The 18901-nt window shown below is 31.2% G+C and overlaps 3 protein-coding genes and 1 non-coding gene across 6 annotated transcripts; 3 read left to right on the forward strand and 1 right to left on the reverse strand.

Moving 5' to 3' along the window:
• Nucleotides 1-442: 442 nt before the first annotated feature.
• LOC146138177 (putative tubulin polyglutamylase TTLL2) lies at nt 443-10488 on the forward strand. 3 transcript variants are annotated; one of them, XM_083393367.1, is made up of 12 exons: nt 443-566; nt 880-1082; nt 1162-1276; nt 1394-1600; nt 1661-1816; nt 1922-2104; nt 2286-2382; nt 3255-3578; nt 4819-5298; nt 5837-6015; nt 8204-8387; nt 9456-10488. In XM_083393367.1, the coding sequence occupies exons 1-11, from the start codon at nt 495-497 to the stop codon at nt 8378-8380; spliced, it is 2193 nt and encodes a 730-aa protein (XP_083249493.1). In that variant the 5' UTR covers nt 443-494; the 3' UTR covers nt 8381-8387; nt 9456-10488. The 3 variants fall into 3 exon arrangements, with proteins under 3 accessions (XP_083249493.1, XP_083249494.1, XP_083249495.1); XM_083393368.1 differs by having other exon boundaries at nt 2015-2104; XM_083393369.1 differs by lacking the exon at nt 9456-10488 and having other exon boundaries at nt 8221-8382.
• Nucleotides 10489-12753: 2265 nt separating this feature from the next.
• Trnaq-uug (transfer RNA glutamine (anticodon UUG)) lies at nt 12754-12827 on the forward strand. The gene has a single exon. It is a non-coding gene; the product is annotated as a tRNA-Gln (tRNA).
• A 781-nt stretch (nt 12828-13608) lies between these two features.
• On the reverse strand, nt 13609-16973 carry LOC146138179 (uncharacterized). Its single transcript, XM_083393984.1, has 2 exons — nt 16384-16973; nt 13609-16243 (listed from the first exon to the last, which is right to left on the reverse strand). The coding sequence occupies exons 1-2, from the start codon at nt 16919-16921 to the stop codon at nt 16143-16145; spliced, it is 639 nt and encodes a 212-aa protein (XP_083250110.1). The 5' UTR covers nt 16922-16973; the 3' UTR covers nt 13609-16142.
• A 960-nt stretch (nt 16974-17933) lies between these two features.
• On the forward strand, nt 17934-18688 carry LOC146138180 (uncharacterized). Its single transcript, XM_083394529.1, is given in 4 exon segments — nt 17934-18012; nt 18231-18338; nt 18341-18403; nt 18681-18688. Coding segments are annotated over 4 exon segments (258 nt in total).
• Nucleotides 18689-18901: the final 213 nt, after the last annotated feature.

The raw sequence follows: 18901 nt of genomic DNA on the forward strand, positions 1-18901 counted from the left end.
TATATGAAATGCTTTCTGCTAAATTAGCTAAGTAAGGTTAAATTTTAGGGCAGTGGTCTAGAATCCTATCAAATTTTCATCCGTGGGTTTATATTATTAACATCCATTGGGTTAGGTTGCGAGTTTGCGTAACTTAATGGCTTCGGGTGGGCGGTGGGGCCAAGTATTATTATTATACTTATTCTTCCATATTAATTTATTTTTTGCAAGTTCATTTTTTTGACTGCTCGTTTCGTTTCTGTAAAACAAGAGTTGGCATTCTAGATCAACGGCAATTTTAGGTTATTGTTAAGCGTGTACGTTGCACAGTGTGATAAGCTAAGCTTATTGAAGCTAATAAACTTACGTTCAATATTTTATGTTCAATTGATAAACAACAATATAAACAGAAAATACCCATAAAAACGCCATTTGCAATGTTTTTTAAAAAAAAATTTTGAAAAGCTGAAATTGTATTGCTATTAGTAGGTATTTGCCAGTATGGTTGTAATATAATGGTTTTGCAAATCAAAGAAGATGGTTTGGTGCTACGTACTTCTGAACATGTTCCAGAAGTTATAAAACAGGTTAGGCAATGTTTTATTTTAGTGCTTTCCAAACAATAAAAGTTACAATTGAAATAGTTTTAAATAAAAAAACTTTTTAACTTACAACTGACTACATAATACTAAAAACTAAATTAAGTATTTAGTGTTTTAATTTATTTGTAATTTTACTGGTAAGTGTAAATTTATTGGTAAGCGGTACTGTCAAAAGTTATTGTTTATTTTATTTTGGGTATTATATTGTTATTTGCCAAACCCATGGTAATTTTAATTAATACAAATGTATCACCAATGATTATTTATTTTAAAAATTTACCAAACATGGCTTTTATAGATTCTGTTAGAAAGAGGCTGGAACGAATTTGATGAAGAAAGTATACCAAGTAGCAGAAATTCCTGGAATCTTTGGTGGAAAACACAACGATTTCGTAAATCAGAGCACGATGAAATAGAACCGTGGCAGCGACTTAACCACTTTCCTCGTACAGATGCAATAACAAGAAAAGATAGTTTAGTGAGAAATCTACGAAGAATGAAGTAACTACATTGAGTTCATATGGGCTGCGTTTTATTTTACCAAATTGTTTTATTTTTATACTTGGTATTTGTAAATTAGGTGTGTTCATGGAGCGCAGATATTTAGTTTTCATCCTTCTGCCTATATTCTTCCGAATGAGTACACAAAATTTGTATCTGATTACGCAAAAGAATCGCACAAACATGGAAAAAAAGTAAATGCAATTTGTTATATCTTCTTGTACCTGAATCTAAGTCGTTCAATTAAGTTATTTAATTATACAATTTTACATGTTAATGCATGTTTCTTTAAATATTCCTTATTTTTATAGAATTTGTTTTGGATATGTAAACCGGTTGACCTATCAAGAGGTCGTGGTATTTTTATTTTTAATGACTTGAAGCATCTGACATATGACTGTTCTGTCATAGTGCAACGATATATCACAAATCCACTACTCATATCGGGTTATAAATTTGATTTGAGAATATATGTTTGTGTTCCCAGTTTTAAACCCCTCACCATATACACATATCAGGTAAATATTTATTTTTCTCTTTTTCACTTTCTATTTATATAAGTGATATCTCTACTACAGGAAGGAATTGCAAGGTTCAGTACAGATAAATTTGATCTTACCCAATTAAACAATGTTTTTTCACACTTAACAAATACATCAATAAATAAATATGGTCCTGCATACGCCACTGATAAGGAAAGAGTTGGACCTGGTTGCAAATGGACTTTATCACAGGTGAAACATCAATAACTGTGATTAACGGTAAAAAAAACATTTGCATTATACTTACAATTTAATAAATAGTAAGAAAAAAGGTTAATACAATGTTAATATTTTTAGTTGCGAAGCTTTTTGAGGCATCTGGAAGATTTTGATGAATTATTACTTTGGATGCAAATTAGCAATATTATTACCCTAACCCTTGCCACACAGGCTCCTTCAGTACCAAAGTGTCGCAATTGCTTTGAGGTTTTCGGTTTTGACATTTTGGTAGATGATCAAATGAAACCATGGCTTTTAGAGGTAAACTAGAATACTATGTTATATACATTGGTTGATTTTTTATAATCTATTAAAAAACTCTTTGTTTGACAACACATTTAGGTATTGTGTGGTTGTTTAAAAACTTAAAAGGTACCAATAAAAGTAAAACTATGGGTATATATAACATTACTTTTCAGATATAAAAACTTTTATACTATAGGTTAACTTTAGTCCTGCACTTAGCATGGATTGTCAAGCCGACTTTATTGCCAAGAGATCCATGCTAAATGATTTGGTTGACTTGCTCAACTTTAAAGGTAGATTCTCTTTGTCAAAAACATTTATATTGTTCATTTAAGTTGACACTTTGTTGGCCTAATTAAATACTTTTTGGTGTAATATTGTCCTAAAACAGTGCTTGAAAATGTTTTTGGTGATGCATATATTATCCAATTTTATAAATATTTTATATTATCCATTTTTTTTATTTTTAATAATAATTAATAATTTTTTACAGCGTGAATTCGTTAATTATGCCCAAATTGTGCCCAGTGCCTGTTAAGTATAATATATAAATTGGCTAATTTAAAAATATACTTAATTAGGACTTATTTTGCAAAGGAAATTTTGTATAAAAACAATCCTGAAATCTGATACCTTTGCTTCTAATGTTTTAGTGAACCTAATGTTTCATGTGGTGTAATGTTCCATGTTATCATTGGCATATATATTTAACTGCTAGAAATGTTAAAAACGAAAATGCTGAGTCATTCTGCAACAGTTGATTTTAAATCTAGAATAACAAATCAAGAATATATCATTTATATTATATTTTTAGGTCACCTTAAACAAAGGATAAAGGGTATTTACCTTTTAAAATTAAGCATTTTACTTTAAACAATCAAACTAATTACCATATTACGCATGTTTAACCTTCTTTATACTTGAATATTTAAAAATATAAAATAAAATTCTTATTCCCATCAATTGGTGATACCAAATTTTGAATGACACTAAGGTAATATTTTCAAAACATTCGTAAATATGCCTCATCATTTTCTTAAATGATAATTATAACAAGAAAAGAGCCAAAAAGGCAACAGAAATCTAAATTTAAAGCAAAGACAAACTCACATACAGACACACTCCTTAGGATTAATGAAGCCACTATTTAAATCTTTTTTTACAGAGACAGACAGCGAGCATGGTGGGTTAACCCCACGAAGTACAACAGTAGACCCACCCCCTGCTTCAAGTCTATCCAGAAGTCTCTATGGTGGACCAGAAATATTTAATTTCCGTCCTCAATCTTCAATTACAGAACCTGTCAGTTCAGCATCATTACCACAGGGTAAAAGCCTGTTGACAAGTGGAACACCCCGCAAAACAGGACAGGCATCACAAACAGCTCTTTACTCACCACACAAGATTAAATGTAATACACTTCCAAGCAAAACAAGAAAAAAGTCAATGACTTTGATATCTTCAAGTGATGAGTCAGTTGGTAATAAAGGTAAATACTTAATACAACATACATACAACTGGAAACATCTAAATTTTATATTTTAGTTGACATAAATGACTTTTTCCTGTTGAAAAAATAGTAAAAATATTTAGGTTTCATATCAATCCTGATAAGTATGGTTTGATAATAATAAGAATATGACTACATGTTCTATTTTTATGTATTGATTCTGACTATATTGCCTTAACTCAGTTTGCACTATGAGTGGGTCTCTTATTTAGTGGTATATTCAGATCAATTGAAAACTGGTAGGGTGTAATCCATTTAATTTATCTTTTGAAAAAGTAACCTTGTTACAACAATTCCTGTTGTTACTATTGAGTAATTTAGTTTGATTTATAACAACAATATAAACAATGTAAACATTTCAGTTCAGAACAAAAGTTTGTGAAATCATAATAGTACATTTGACCATTCTTGCTAAATCTGTTCCATCTATAAAAGTCCATCTATAAAACGAGCCTTAACTTTATTTTTGTTTAAAATAAATATGTTCATCCAGGGCATTTAATGTTGAATACAGTTTAGACACCAAAAAATTGCCTTGTTCATGCCCTAACTTTCAATTTAAGCCACTAAATTTATACAATGCGAAGCAAGGGGATGCTAATAAGAATTTTTTAACTATGTAGAAAGCGGCACACATTTTTTTCAAGTGTTGTGCACAATGTAGGAACGATTCATTATTCTCTAATCAAGGGATTGTTTTTTCAATCCAGAGATTCTCAACTATTTGCATGTTGTTTTGTCATATATTAAGGGAAATTGTCAAGTAATGATGTTACATTTCGTAAAAAATATGGCACTTTTTTAGTTTGTAAACCCTTAGTAATCAAGTGGATCCTAATTGAGAGCCACTGGGCTAGACCAGAAGTTCGTAATGTTTCATTAATCATGCTTCCCTAACATTAAATTAGACCCCAAAGACTGCTCTGTAGCCACCTAGGGAACCTGACGGTCACTGTTGAGAAACCCTGGGCTGCACTATACATATGAAAGCAGGTGGCAATTTTGGCCTTCTTAGAAATAGTGTAGTACTTTAAGACTATAACAAGGTTAACTCAAGTAAAAGGACTGAGCATAAGATTTGTCAATATTACTTATACAAGTATTTTTAACAAAAAATATTGTCAACAAATGAATATTCAACTAATAATTTTGGTACTTCTTATTTAATTATCTGAGTTTTTCCAATCCACTTATATAACTATTATACTGCATTTTGCAGAAGCCACACCAAAAGATCTTACACGAAATACAAGTTCAAGTAGTTTAACTTCAAGTGTCTCCTCCGTTGATCATTGCAATCAACCTGAAAACAGTTACGAAAATGAAATTGGCGTCAATGCTTTACCACAAAGCTTAGCAGTTTCTGTTACACCATTACAAAAAGCAAACAATCAGGAGTGTAATCCATGCAACACTACATCAGATATAAGAAAAGGAATTGCTCCTTTGGCAACAATAAAGGAAGTCAATGTTTCAATGCATAAAAAAACACAAAATGATACACCAACAGCAACCCTGTTCAACCGCTTAGCTGGTAAACATGTAACTGATAAAAACATCTCCACAAAGCCTGCACGTAAGAAAAAAGCAGTGCACTCTGCTCCACCAAGGACCAAGCTTGCATATTCCAATCGACAATCAGATTCTGATAATTTTCATGGGCACAAAGTTAGATCACACAAGATGACTACAGGCTATCGTAAGTTAATAATATCTTAATTTTTTCATTAAATTTTATTTGTGAACATTTGTACTTTGCTTGTTATCTTTATTTTTTAAAACAGAACAAAACAATGTAGTAAGTAACATTTTTGCAAAAAATGCTGTAATCCAAGATCTGTAAGATAACACAATAAAATGAAAATAAAATAGACAAATAATAATTATTTTAACAGCAATACCTTATCTGCTTCATCTTTAGGTCAACATCACACAACAAGTTATGCTGTAAACTTGCAAATATCTATGCTCTTTGCCTACTCCAAATTAAAGTATAATGACTGGATTTGTACACTATCTGAACCTTAAAAAGTTAAAATGTTATTCGATTGCAATTAAGTACAGAAAACCTATCAAAGCTAAAAATTAGGCAACTTTTTGTATAACTTATCAAGCATGTTTCAGTGTTTTAGGTTTTCACGGATCCCAGTTTCATGCAATATCCATTATATAGGGAAATTGAAGAATTTCCTATTTTAATGGCAACTTAGGGCATTTATTCAAATCTATTATTTTAGGATCTCCATACAGTGTATCATCTACTGCACCTAAAAACAGTTCACAACCAAACATGTGGCCTCGCACACGGGTGGGGGATTTTGTTCTTACATTTCCGCTAAATGAAGCTATGAAAAAGGCATCAGGACAAATGTTTGACATGAAAAGCATTATTAAGGAGCAGCAAAAAATATTGAAGGTTAGTGAAATTATGTTTTTCTTGATGATAGCCTATCATAAAATTGTTTGCCAGAGTGAAACTGATCAATTACAGTCTTGGAACTAAATTAAACAGGTTTTCTGAAAAATAAGTTAATTTTTGCATGGTATTTATTATTGGTTAATCATTTTGCAATTATATTCTGTTTTTATACCAAACAATATACTAAAACTAATCCCCACTGTTAACTATAAATTAAAATAAAATAAATTTGGATACAAATTTCTAAATATGTTATTCTAGACTTGTGAGCTTGGATCAGTGGTGTAACCAGGAGGGGGGTGGGGGGTGAGGATTCTCTTTCGCCTTTCATTATTCGTTCAGGTTGGCTGATTAGCAAGGGTGTATTCGACAATTGACAACGCAAAGTAAAGCCTTCTTACTTTTTTATCATTAAAAAGGTTGAGTTAGGCACAGCTAGTGTCCCTCGCTGTTCGTGCAAATATGTGATGTTGGTATAACACTGTCATTTTTTTTACTGAAGCAGATTCTCTTAAAAGGGTGGTTAACTGTGACTTTCAAAGTGGCCTTTTTTATGATATGATCGTTACCGCAAAATTATTCTCTATAAGCAGATTATAATACTACGTGTTTAGTGTGCAATTGACACAACCTATTTTCCCTAAACCGCAGCTAGTATTTTAGCTGATTTGGCACACTGCTTGGTGCAGATGTTGCGCTAATCGTGGCACAATAACATCCGGGAAAACCAATCTTTGTTTAGTATTGCAGGTGACAAGAGACATGCTTGAAATTAAGCATTGTTCCCTACCTGAAACTTGCGCTGCTGATAGTCTAAACATGATTCTACTAAAATCAATCACACATACTTACAGACTTGGACAACTAGATTTATTTTAGCTTTTTAAAATTAGAAAATTAGAGCATTTTAGTTTTTCTAAATTAGATTAGAATTAGAATTAGTTGTTTTAAGTTTTTTCAAATTAGATTAGAATTAGAATTAGAATTACCGAATTCCTAAAAAAACAAATTTCAACTAGAATCACATTTAGTTTTTACATCCAATTTAATTTAATCGCAAAGTATTCTTATAAGAATGTAAATGATAAATATGTGTGTGCTAATTTTTAAGCCTTTTTATGCTTTTTAGACTGTAAAAATTACATACAAGTCGTTCCAACTGAAAACTTTTAATTGAAACTCTGTGTTTTAACTGAGTCACTAAAAATGCCGCTGGACAAAGTAGCAGTTTTGGAAAAATCCGAACTAGATTAGAACTAGAATTAGAGCACACAGGCAATTCATAAATTAGATTAGAATTAGAATTAGGCGCATTTTGCTCTAATTCAATGAATTAGAAAACTAGAATTATCTTGTTGTCCAAGTCTGCATACTTACCGTCTCGGTTTAGTTTTTCACCTGAAGTTAATGATTGCACACTAAAGGATTTCGGCGCATGTGTTCGCTTTGCGTAAAAGTTGGGTTTTGCTGGACATTAATTGGTTGTGTCTGATTATTTTTCATGACATCATTATTCATTAACAATAGACAGAAAATAGGGGAATTCCCTAAGTTGCAAATGCGGGACCCCTTTTTGATTTTCTGGATACGCCCCTGGCTTGGATAACATTTTCAGAATTTTGCCATTTACATTTCTCCTGTTTTTTAGATGTTGTTCGCTTTTTAGTGTTTTAACTATTTTGTTGTTTTACAGTTCGCCTGAATATTAAAACAGTTTAAAGACACTTTGTGTAGCGCTTGGCATCCCACAGGCCATTAGGTAGGGATCCTGCAGTTTCGTGTAGCAATAGCGTGGCAGTTAATATGGTAAAAGGCAGACTTCTTATTACAAATGCATAGTAACATATAATTAATCCAAATGTAATTGAAAAGTCATCTCTACTTTATGACAATGCAATCACTAAATTAGGAGGTTTTATTCGTAAAATTACTTCTTTTATCAATGTGCAATACAAGGCTTTAACAGACAAATGCTATTCTGTTTAACATAACAACTATCACTGTAGGAAATTAAATGCTGTGGCATCAGTCTGTCAAAAACTAGTGTGCGACTTTAACAAATAATGTAAACTGATGTGCATGTCTTGATAAAGTTTAGTTTGTTAAATATGTTCGGTAGCTGGCATAACTAAATTATGCCTTTGTTACCTAAGCTAATGAAACTTATGGTTCCCTAATTACACAGAAGCTATTGTTGAACAGCTCAAGACAAATGGAAAACTGTCGCCGAGGCTCTGCTGATCTTTCTGACACCAATGCACTTCAGTTAAAGTTTCAACTTATGTTTGATGATAAAGATGCGAATCCCTTGTATTTTTGGGGACCACAAAATCCACCATTGCTGTCAACAATTTTGTCGTGACATAACTGTAAGAAAACTTGTGTTTTTTATGTTCAATATTATAAACAAAGCATATTGAAATTACTGAAGTCTAAGCCATATCATTAGCGAAATAAGTTGAGTACATTACTTGTTAGGTTAAAAGCTAGTAAACTACCTCCTTCTTATGTCATAAGTTACTTACTCAAGTTACATGTCACATAGGAGAAGTCATTAACATACTTATACTTTTTATTTTTAGTATGTAAGTTTCTTTTCTAAATAAGAACTTGTTTCTTTGTTTGGTCTTTCCTTTGTTCCTCTACAACAATAGGTATTGTCTAAATTGACAACAAATCATTGTGAATATGCTAATAGTATAAATGAAATCTTTATATTTGTTTTAGTTTGGTACTGTTTGTCATAAAATCTTTGTTCTATTTATCATTTAATAAGTTATAACTTTTTGTATTGAACTATATTACATCAACATGTGGTATTGTGATGGTTCACCTTTTTAGTATTGCAACCGAAGAAACAAACACACAAAGCGATGGTAGCCTGTTCTTTGATTAGGTTACAAACAGCTCACACACAGGAGCCTTTGTTCTTAGGAACAGTAAACATAAAGAAGTGTGTCCCAATATCTGTCAGTAAACACTGTGAGCCTATTCACTACAAACCTGGAAATTTTATTCCCTGAATGCCAAATACCTTACATTGCAGAAGTCACTTTTGAGACACAATATTACAATATAAAACCCATACTGTCCACCTGCTAAAAAAACTACCAATCTGTGTTTATTTTTCAAACCAGAAAATTGTTACACTTTGTCAAACAAATAAAACATTTGATAAGAAAGAAATATGATTACATATGTGTATTGTTAATTAATTATATTTATTTATGTATATGAATGTACAGTGTAACAAAAACATTCACTTTTATATATTTTTCATTATATGCTTATGGAATGATTTTATATAGCTTCGAGTTACTAACAGGCGTATATTTGTTTAACCATGTGCACAAACTTCCATTTGCATCACTTTTTAATCCATGTTGCATTGCTAAGTATAATACATTGATGTATAACTTGTGCTTATTTATTACTAGGGTGACCATTATCATCAAATCCTGACTTCACCTTTAAAAAAGGTAAACATGAATTGGTGCCCACCCCCTTCAAAAGGCAATTTTTATGGGTAATGTTTCTTGGTTGTTTCTGCTTTTAAACGTGTGTTTTCTAAAAGCAATTGTTTTTATAACTATTGTTTAATTAATTTGCCTACATTTTATAAACATTATGCCCACCTAATTTAAACTTTAAGATTTTTAGTATGCTTGTTTTTAATGCTTTTTGTGTGAAAGTTACCTTATTTAAGTTATCTATTTATTTATTATTATGGAAATGTGGGTGCGACACAACTATCAATCTGTGTTTTTAAGTGTACTCCAGACTGTGAGAAAAATGGATCTGGTATACCCCAACACATTTCTAATAACTTTTACTCATACACCAATGATAACATTTTAAATCTGAACACTAAAATGCAGAGCACAAAATCAGTGTTTATATTAAAACAATTATGCTTGGGAGATAAAAGCGTAGAAACCAAAAAACTCTACATATATAAGTGTTTAAACTAAAGCATCTATTTATTTATTTACATGTTTGTATTATGGTTATCGGGTTTCTGTCAGCAATACAGCCAAGAAGTATGTACATCATCACATACCTATTCTAACTACATCACACTACTGTTGCTCGTAGAGAACTTCTGATCTGGCCATCAAAATTTACCTTGGTACAAATATAAAAGTATTTAAGCTAATAAAAACTTTTAATGTCAAACTCGATATAATTAAACAAAAATTGTGAAAAAAATTGTCTTTTTAAATTTATGGGCTGTTTTATGTGAGTTACTCTTGACTGTTTCGTAACCAGATTTTTTAACTTGTTACTTAAACTGTGAAACATGTTTCCCTTAAGTTCTTGTTCAACTTGAAATCAACTGTGTATTGTTATATTATTGTACTTTGTAGCAATATCTTTTAGTTCTTTGTGATACTACCCCAAGCAATTATTGTTTAATTGTAATTGTTTGTTTTCTTCAAATAATAAAAACAGGTACTACAAAAAATTGTTTGTTTTAACACTCTACATTGTACAACTGGTTGCTTCAGTTTAATGAACAAGTTTTAGTAGGCGAAAGTGCGGCAAAATGCAGAAATAAATGTCACTCACTTGACAGGCAAAAATTTGTTGTTTGTGCATTAAAGTTTTTTATTAGTGGTTTGTCATGTTCAACTGTTTCCTCTCAGTCGCTACAAGCAAATAACAATTTAACAAGTAAATATTGGACTTTGAAATTAATATTAAAAAGCATTATCCTTGTGTCACTTCACAAAGAATAGAGTATTATATAAGGGCACAATGTAGATGATACATTAAAACTACCAGCCATTTGCAACAAGTTTTGGTTTGGTTTGCAAAATATCAGGAATTTGTAGCAAAGGTGTATACAACTAGTTAAAGTCATGTCTTAAGCCTACATTCATTGCATAAGGATTTTTTTTATCTCAATGAAGAAAATGTATTGTGTGCTTTTGACATAACAATAAAAAATTAAAGTCATGTACACTCATGAAGTAACTCAAAATAAACTTTCTTATTTTAGATCTGTAACTAAAGTGATCTTTATTAGGAATATATTATAGCAATACTTTTTTGATATATTTAAATGTAATCTTAATTTTCTCTGAAATTGTTATAGAGAGTGGGGGTGAAAATGCCCACAGTTCTTAATTTGAATAAATAATACTGGTGGTTCTCAAACTTTTTTCCTTAACATAAAAGTTTGTTGATCTATTCTTGCGGCGCACCAGTGATATAAATTTAGATTTACCGTTTTTGTGTATAGTATATAAATGACAAAATGTAACTGCATATACAAAACAGCACAAGAAGTTGTGGTCCTGCACAGGATTTTGACATGTAGGTGTTAAACTTGAAAACAAAAAAACAGTTGATTTATGTTTTGCAAATGCAATACTCATAATTGACACTCGAGCAAATTAAGCATCATGCTGTTAGTGGCCTATACGTCACCGCAAATAACTGACCAGTGCCAGATGTTTCTCGCATTTCTCAAGATACATGCAAACCACATTTTAGATAACAGCAGGGATTGCCTTCAATCGTTTATTTGAGCTTTGACTGCAATATTAGCTATCTTTTTTATTGTCCATATAATTTTTTATCAAGTGTCTACAATATATAGGCACTTGTATAATCAACTTCTCTAGCTGTTAGTTGACACAAGCCAAAGTGAATCAGAAATTAGAAATGTAATTGTTAAATAACAATTATTCAACTGGTATCATTTGTGATAATGGGATTAAATACACACATAGAGTGTTGGAACTAAACCGTTGTGTGACGAAAAATTGAAACAAAGCTCATTTTATCAGCATTAGTTTTTCCTAATAAACACTGCCTTAAAGACATTAGATCAGGGGTTCTTGAACTTTTGGGGTTTCCTTAATTTACACAATTTATCGAAAAGTTGCACACCTTTCCCAACAATATGATTCATGGCCACCTAGCCAATGATCTTGCAGTCTGGATTATACAGGCAGTGTTTCCATATAAATATAAACAGCGCTTAGGGTTAAGAGGTGCTTAAAATGTTAAATTATATTTTTTAATAAAGTTGTTTGTTATGTCACACTTCCAATTGTAATAAGATAATTTGCAACATTTTTGCAAAATTTAATCAAATGTGTGGCGAAACTATATGTGGAACTGGTGGCTGCTAGGCCTGAAGGTTGCACAAAATTTTTGAGAAAAGATGTCACAATGTTGTAAATGCTGTTCTCAAATATACTTGTGGTCAAATATGCAACTGAAGTCTAATGATGCCATGTGCGAAAAATGCATTTGTTTGATTTAAACAGCCTTAATATAAAAAAAGTCATAATGTATTATTAGACACATAATGGAGATGAAACATTCACACATATGTGTGTTAATAACTGAGATCTAGCCCTTCGAAGCTGCTTTTTGACCAACGACTACGGCTTACGTATAATTAGGTCCCGGCTTGACCGGAGGTCGTGAGTTCGAACCTCACTGCAGGCTAGTTGTTTTTCTAGTCTGCCCTGCTTGCATCATAGATCAACAGACTCGGTGAGTCTGCGATGGCTTTCGGTGTACTAATTATACGTAAGCCGTAGTCGTTGGTCAAAAAGCAGCTTCGAAGGGCTAGATCTCAGTTATTAACACACATATGTGTGAATGTTTCATTGAATAAATGATATGGTACTGTGGATCCCCTTCAATGAGGTTGCTTGTACTAACAGATTGAGCAAGCATTGGCGTATGGTTGTTTCTCGACTCGTTCCCTTCTGAGCCTGCATAGCTCAGTTGGTAGAGCACGGTCCCGGCTTGACCGGAGGTCGTGAGTTCGAACCTCACTGCAGGCTAGTTGTTTTTCTAGTCTGCCCTGCTTGCATCATAGATTAACAGACTCGGTGAGTCTGCGATGGCTTTCGGTGTACACATAATGGAGACTCGCATATTACTCTACAATAATCGCACTTAAAAAATTATTATACAAAAGTTGCAATTTAAATGAGTTTATACAATGCAACATGCAGTATAATGTCCACAGCACATTCAGGCTGAAAACATTTCCTTTAAAAAGAAAATAACTTGAAACACTTGTGTTTATAATGTAAAAGTTGGCAAAGATATAGTTTGGGCATGGTCTGGTGCCCTTTGTCCCTGGTTCTGCCCCTAAAAAAGGAACAATATGAAAACACTGCACAGTGTGTATATGTGCACCGGTAACGGTAACATTCAAGGTACTTTAAATCCTACAAATCAGGAAAACAAAATACATATCACTGAAAAGAATCAATATTGGGTGTTTTTTAATATTGCAAAAATAAACTCTTGTGTTGTGAATTATCTCATTATGAAAAATCATATATTAAGGCTGTAACAATATTTTGTTCTTACAGTACATTAGAAACAAAGATCATAGAATTATCCCAATTTTGATCAATAATTATTATAAACTTGTTGTTTATTGTGTGCAATTGTTTTTAATCAAGTAATACTTTAATTAGAAATAATCACTTCCAACATTTCTTTAAACATGTTTACAAAATATCATTGAGTAATTTTTAAATAAAGGCAATGAAATTAAAAAAACTGGTTTTATTTAAATAAAGGTCAGTAAGTAATTCATAGTTTGGCAGGCCCAGCATTATATAGATGGCACAAGTTATAAATTCTCTAATTTTATGTCCACATACTAAAAATAACATTTTTCGATCAATAGTGCATGTCACAAAAAGAAAATAAGTCTTCTGACAGTTCGGTATAGTGATTAACAAATGAGTGTTATTCATTTTACGTCTGTTGAAAGCTTAAGTACACTACTGCAACAAGAAAATGACAAGTGTAAGAATTTTTTCAGGTAAAAAATATATTTATTGTCTAGTATTGTTCACCATGTGCAAGTCATCTTCATAATAAAACATAGAAGCTGATTCTGATATATGCCAAAAATACTTGAAATTGTGTATTATTACATTTATTTGTAGCTATTGCACACAGTGGCTATTTATAACATAATACAAAAACATATATTCAACATAAATACAAACACATTAAGTGAGCTACAATACAAATAAACATCACAGTGAATAATGAATTGTCCAAATTTAACTCTAAATTTTAAAACACTGCAGAAAACTATGATCAGAGATTAACCAATTTTCTGTTAGGTGATTTGTATGTACATATTTTATTTTAAAGGACAATTACTAAAAGTTGCCAGAGCAAGGCTCAATGTAATTATACATGTGTCATATTATGATTCTTAGTAATATTTTTTGAGAAATGACTAGACTATATTATGTGAACAATGATGTTGGTAGAGAAAGTAGTGAAATGGTCATGTGTCGCTTAATAAAATTCTAACAAACATTTTGAACATGTATGTCATGTATGTTTACAATTTGTTTGCATTTGTAAACTTGTGTTTTGCCTTGTTTTCACCTAAAAATGTGTTTTATTGTTACTAAAGCTGTGGAGTGTTGTGCCTTACAAATATTTGTTGAAAAATATATTTTTTTTTCTGAAAAATTATCCTTTAAAAATAGATATGAAAACAACTATATGATTTTATAAAAGTTGTTTGATATAAGATATTCAAAAAATCTTTATTGACATAAGACCATTATGACTACAAAAAATTTAAATGATGAATAAACTTATAATGCAAAAAGTGTTCTAAAATTTAATTCAGGTTCTGGTTGTAAAAATAAATAAGGCAGAATGCCTATGAACTTGAAGAACATAGAACTGTGTAACTTCCTAATATAAAAATGTGTAACTAAGTACATTAATATTTACTCAAACATAGACTTGAATAAGCAGATTAATATAACTGTTTTAAAAAAAACAAGAGCCACAAGGGGTAATTACAGTATTGCAAAAAAAAAAACTTTTTTCAAACCAGAAATCATGCACAAGAATCATGTTTCAAGCTAAGAACTAAGTCCCACTGCCAACAAAACATTAATGATATTTAACAAGCAATTTATGACTTTAACAATATATTGTTTAGTACTAAAGATAGACAATACTGCTGTACAAAAGTTTTGGTATGACTTATCATATCAAGTGAAAGCCATACGTTTGTTATATATATACTGTGTATATTTATATATATATATAAATATATTTATTAACTTATATAAGTGTTCTATTATAGTAGCTCATATGAGTTTGGTCTTAAAAAATACTGTGATGTGTAGTCTTAGCCAATCCTAACATAAATATATAATATAAAATTTGTGTTGTGACCTAATTTAGGGGTCTGCAAACACTTTTTGGTGCAACTAATAAATTAGTAGTCCCAAATTGTCCCAACAAAAATTATTTTAGAAACAACTTGTAAAACTTAAAGTAGGCTACAAAAACAGTACTTATTGTGTCTCAATTTGTAATGTTAAATCTTTGTCTAAAGCCAAGTTTAAAAAACTGTTTTGGCGTTATAATTTATGGATAATACAACTTGACTTTAGAATAATTTTTTGTTTTGTGAATCACTACTTGCTGTCATCCAGTATTGAGCTTATGAATGACGCATTGGCTTTAGTTATAGTTGATCAAAAACAAGACTCTATTGTATATAAATTTTGTGCAGTAATGCGAACCAAAAAACATACCAATTATTTTCCACTATTTATATATATATATATACAAGGTTTTCGTGCCCCTAAGTGAATGCTCTGACAACCCAATTGCAGGCCCCTGATTTAATAAAATGAATAAAAAGATTTACAATTTAAACACAAACTTACTTTTAGATGGGCCAAGATCCTGAAAGTAAAACAAACATAAGCCCATCTAATATGAGTAGTCTTAGTTGATAGTGTAATAATGGCTAAACTGAAACATATACAATGTTGAAAACGAATCACATGCATTGGCTGAATTACTATTGGAGGGCACCGAAAAACAAATGTTATTTGGTATAACAATAAATCCTAATATATAGACAACAGACATACTCAGACTAAAATAAAATAATTGTCTTTTAAATTATTTGTGTGCAGGTTTAAATCTCCTTTATACATTTTGTAGTAAGAAAAGGTGAAAATAATACGATCAATTTGTAGACGGTAGTAAACCTGTCTATCATAAGCATATATATATATATTTAAGTAAATTGGCAATCTTGACACACTATTGCATTGAAACCTATTGTAAATGTTACAGATTTAAAATTTAAAATATGATGATGAGTTGTACTTGCTGGTGTATCCCAATTCCGTATTATCTCCACTGCCAGAAAAAGATTTTGATGGTATTGTAGAAGAACCTTTAAATCATTTGATAATTAAAAAGTATATTTCATTTTAAGTTAAAGCTGATTAAAAGGCGGTTGTAGCACCACAGTACATAACTTGAACACATAATGTCAACAGATATTCAACATTACATATAATTTCTTTGTTTTACCTTGTAGTGGCTGAACATGCTTAAACCCAGGAGCCCCATTTTTTCTTATTGAAACTGTTTCAGATGAAGGTAATTCAAAATCAAATTCACTTTCATCATCGTCATCCTTAGCTATATCATTGCATGGACTACTGCTTGTTGTAGACACACTGTTTGCACTTCCCCTTAACCAGGTCTTATGTTTATTATTGCTTTGTGCTTTAAATGTTGTCTTTTCATTGCTTTGTTTTGCATTCATTGTGGCGGTCTTGTGGCGGGAGTAGAATGAATTACCAAAGCTGGAACCTTCCTGTTTTCCGGCAACCAACTGTCCATAATGTTTATTGGAAGGCAATAATCCCTGGCTAACTGTGACATTTCGCTTTATACTCCAAACACTATTTAAGTCCAAAGAGGTTACTTGTGGTTTGGCGAAATAATTAGTATTCGGTTTTCTTTCCTGTTCCCACTGTTTAGGAAAGGTTTCTTTTTTCGCAGGTCCAACATAGCGAAACTTTTTAACCCTGTCTTCTGGAGGTGACATGCTGTGTTCCTTCATTGAACCCTCAATGATGTTAAGTTTAATACTCGCTAAAGCAATTTAAATAATATTTAACAAAATCTACATAAACAACAAGTGTATGTGGTTAATGAAGATCACAATTAAAGCTTTAACATTGTTATTGTTAGTTGTTACAATAATTAATAATTGCATAATATTTGGAACCCACAAAATTATTCATTTAAAAAACAATTTTTTAAAATGTGTCCATAACATAAAGTTATTTCTAGGGTTCCAAACACACCTTTTATTTCTCAGTAAAGTATATAACTTTTTTTTTGGCGATATCTTTTTTGACAAATGTGATATTCTCTTCACATTACTACACCAAGATAAACTAACTTATAGAAAGTTGTTTATAGATTGTCCACCTTTTTAACAACCTTTGTTCAACTTTTACCATGTCTTGAATCAATTTAAAGTTAAATAAACCATTTTATATATAAATGTACAAATCCCAGCGTTGTCAAACAATAGCTAAAAATGTGGCATTACGCAATTCTACATATTTTAAGAAAAATATATTTTTTAATTGTATTTAATGTTCTGATGCAATGATTTGACTAATTCTGACCTAATTTATTTTGCAAATAACTTAACCTTAACTTTTAAAATGACTTGTGTACAACACTATTACATTTTAGTGATGTTAATATGTGGTTTTTGATCTCTCTGTAAAGATTTAAGTAAAAGGCCCACTTTATCGATTTTGATTTGAATCTCCACATTTTTGGGGTTTGAATCTGTACAAAGGAATGCCACATGCATATTATTTGTTTTTAATGTTGTATTGTTATTTTTATATATATTTTTTTCCTAAGTGCACTTTTTGGAAGGCCGTGTGTAATGTATTTGGACTGACTGTACGGTTGGACTTTGGACTTCTGGTAGTAGTAAAAAATGCTGACTTTGTATGTTAACCTTCCCGTTGGTACTAAGGAATTCTGTATCGGCATTGTTGTCATTGCGGTTGAGGGGCATAGACATGGTTTTGACTAAGGAGAAAGAAATGCCATGTGCAAGGTCTTCAGGTGTTTGGAAACATTTTACTGTGCTGGACAAACAAAATCATGTCACATGCATAGATTGTAATGTTCAGCTTGCGTATTGCAATAGCACTGGCAGTTTATTGAAGCACTAAAAAAACATCCACTGTTGGCTTCATATAGCATAATAAAGTACGTTGAGTTTGTGTTGTATTTTTGTTAAAGTGTAAGAAAATCATTGTTCTGACTTCACAGGTTAGAAGAATAAATTCAAATAACAAGCAGACAATCCTGATCGACCCCATATGCTCGCCTCAAAGTCACTCCTAATCTAAGCAATAAAATTACGAAACTAATAACAAATTTGATTGTTGGAGATTTAAGACCAATTGACCTTGTAGCTGGGAAGCATTTTAAAATTTTGATAAAGGGCTGGCTGCTGGTTATTAGTTGCCCAGTAGAGCCACCTTTACCAGGAGGATAACTGATACCGGTATGTGTTTGCTTTTTCCTTTCTTTTTCAGTTGTTTCAAATAAAATTTTGTCCTTTAAATTGTTGTGTTGTCATAAAGATGCCAAATATACATAAATAGGTAAAATTCCTCAACATATTACACAAGGATTCGATATTCTGGATTCGTTATTCTAGATTCGAAACGTACTATTCTAGAATACCTTGGGATTCTACTTTTAACATCCCTACTCAGAGCCCAACAAACTTCAATATCAAGAAATATTTGCAAAATCTAATAATGGTCTTCACTTTTCAGGTTTTTAGAAGTGGGCAGATAATCACCTTTAAAATAACAAATTTTGAGTGATTCGTGTTTGCGCGTTACTTGACGCCATGGCACCAACATAAGTAACAAAATTTTTACTTCGCTGTAACGAAATTATTTAATCAATGAAACACCAAAATATGCAAGTAATAATACGGCAACTCATAGGAAAAATAACATTAAACATATTTGAAAAATGACAAAACTGTTTT

The sequence above is a fragment of the Ascidiella aspersa genome, chromosome 7 (genome assembly GCF_963924565.1).
Source record: "Ascidiella aspersa chromosome 7, kaAscAspe10.2, whole genome shotgun sequence".
NCBI lineage: Eukaryota > Metazoa > Chordata > Ascidiacea > Phlebobranchia > Ascidiidae > Ascidiella > Ascidiella aspersa.

Coding starts and splice junctions, on each gene's coding strand:
- LOC146138177 (XM_083393367.1), top strand. CDS start 495: ATGGTTTTGCAAATCAAAGAAGATGGTTTGGTGCTACGTACTTCTGAA. Junction 1,083..1,161: donor AGAAATCTACGAAGAATGAA/GTAACTACATTG, acceptor TTTGTAAATTAG/GTGTGTTCATGGAGCGCAGA. Junction 2,105..2,285: donor TGAAACCATGGCTTTTAGAG/GTAAACTAGAAT, acceptor TTTATACTATAG/GTTAACTTTAGTCCTGCACT.
- LOC146138179 (XM_083393984.1), bottom strand. CDS start 16,921: ATGAAGGAACACAGCATGTCACCTCCAGAAGACAGGGTTAAAAAGTTT. Junction 16,244..16,383: donor GCATGTTCAGCCACTACAAG/GTAAAACAAAGA, acceptor AATGATTTAAAG/GTTCTTCTACAATACCATCA.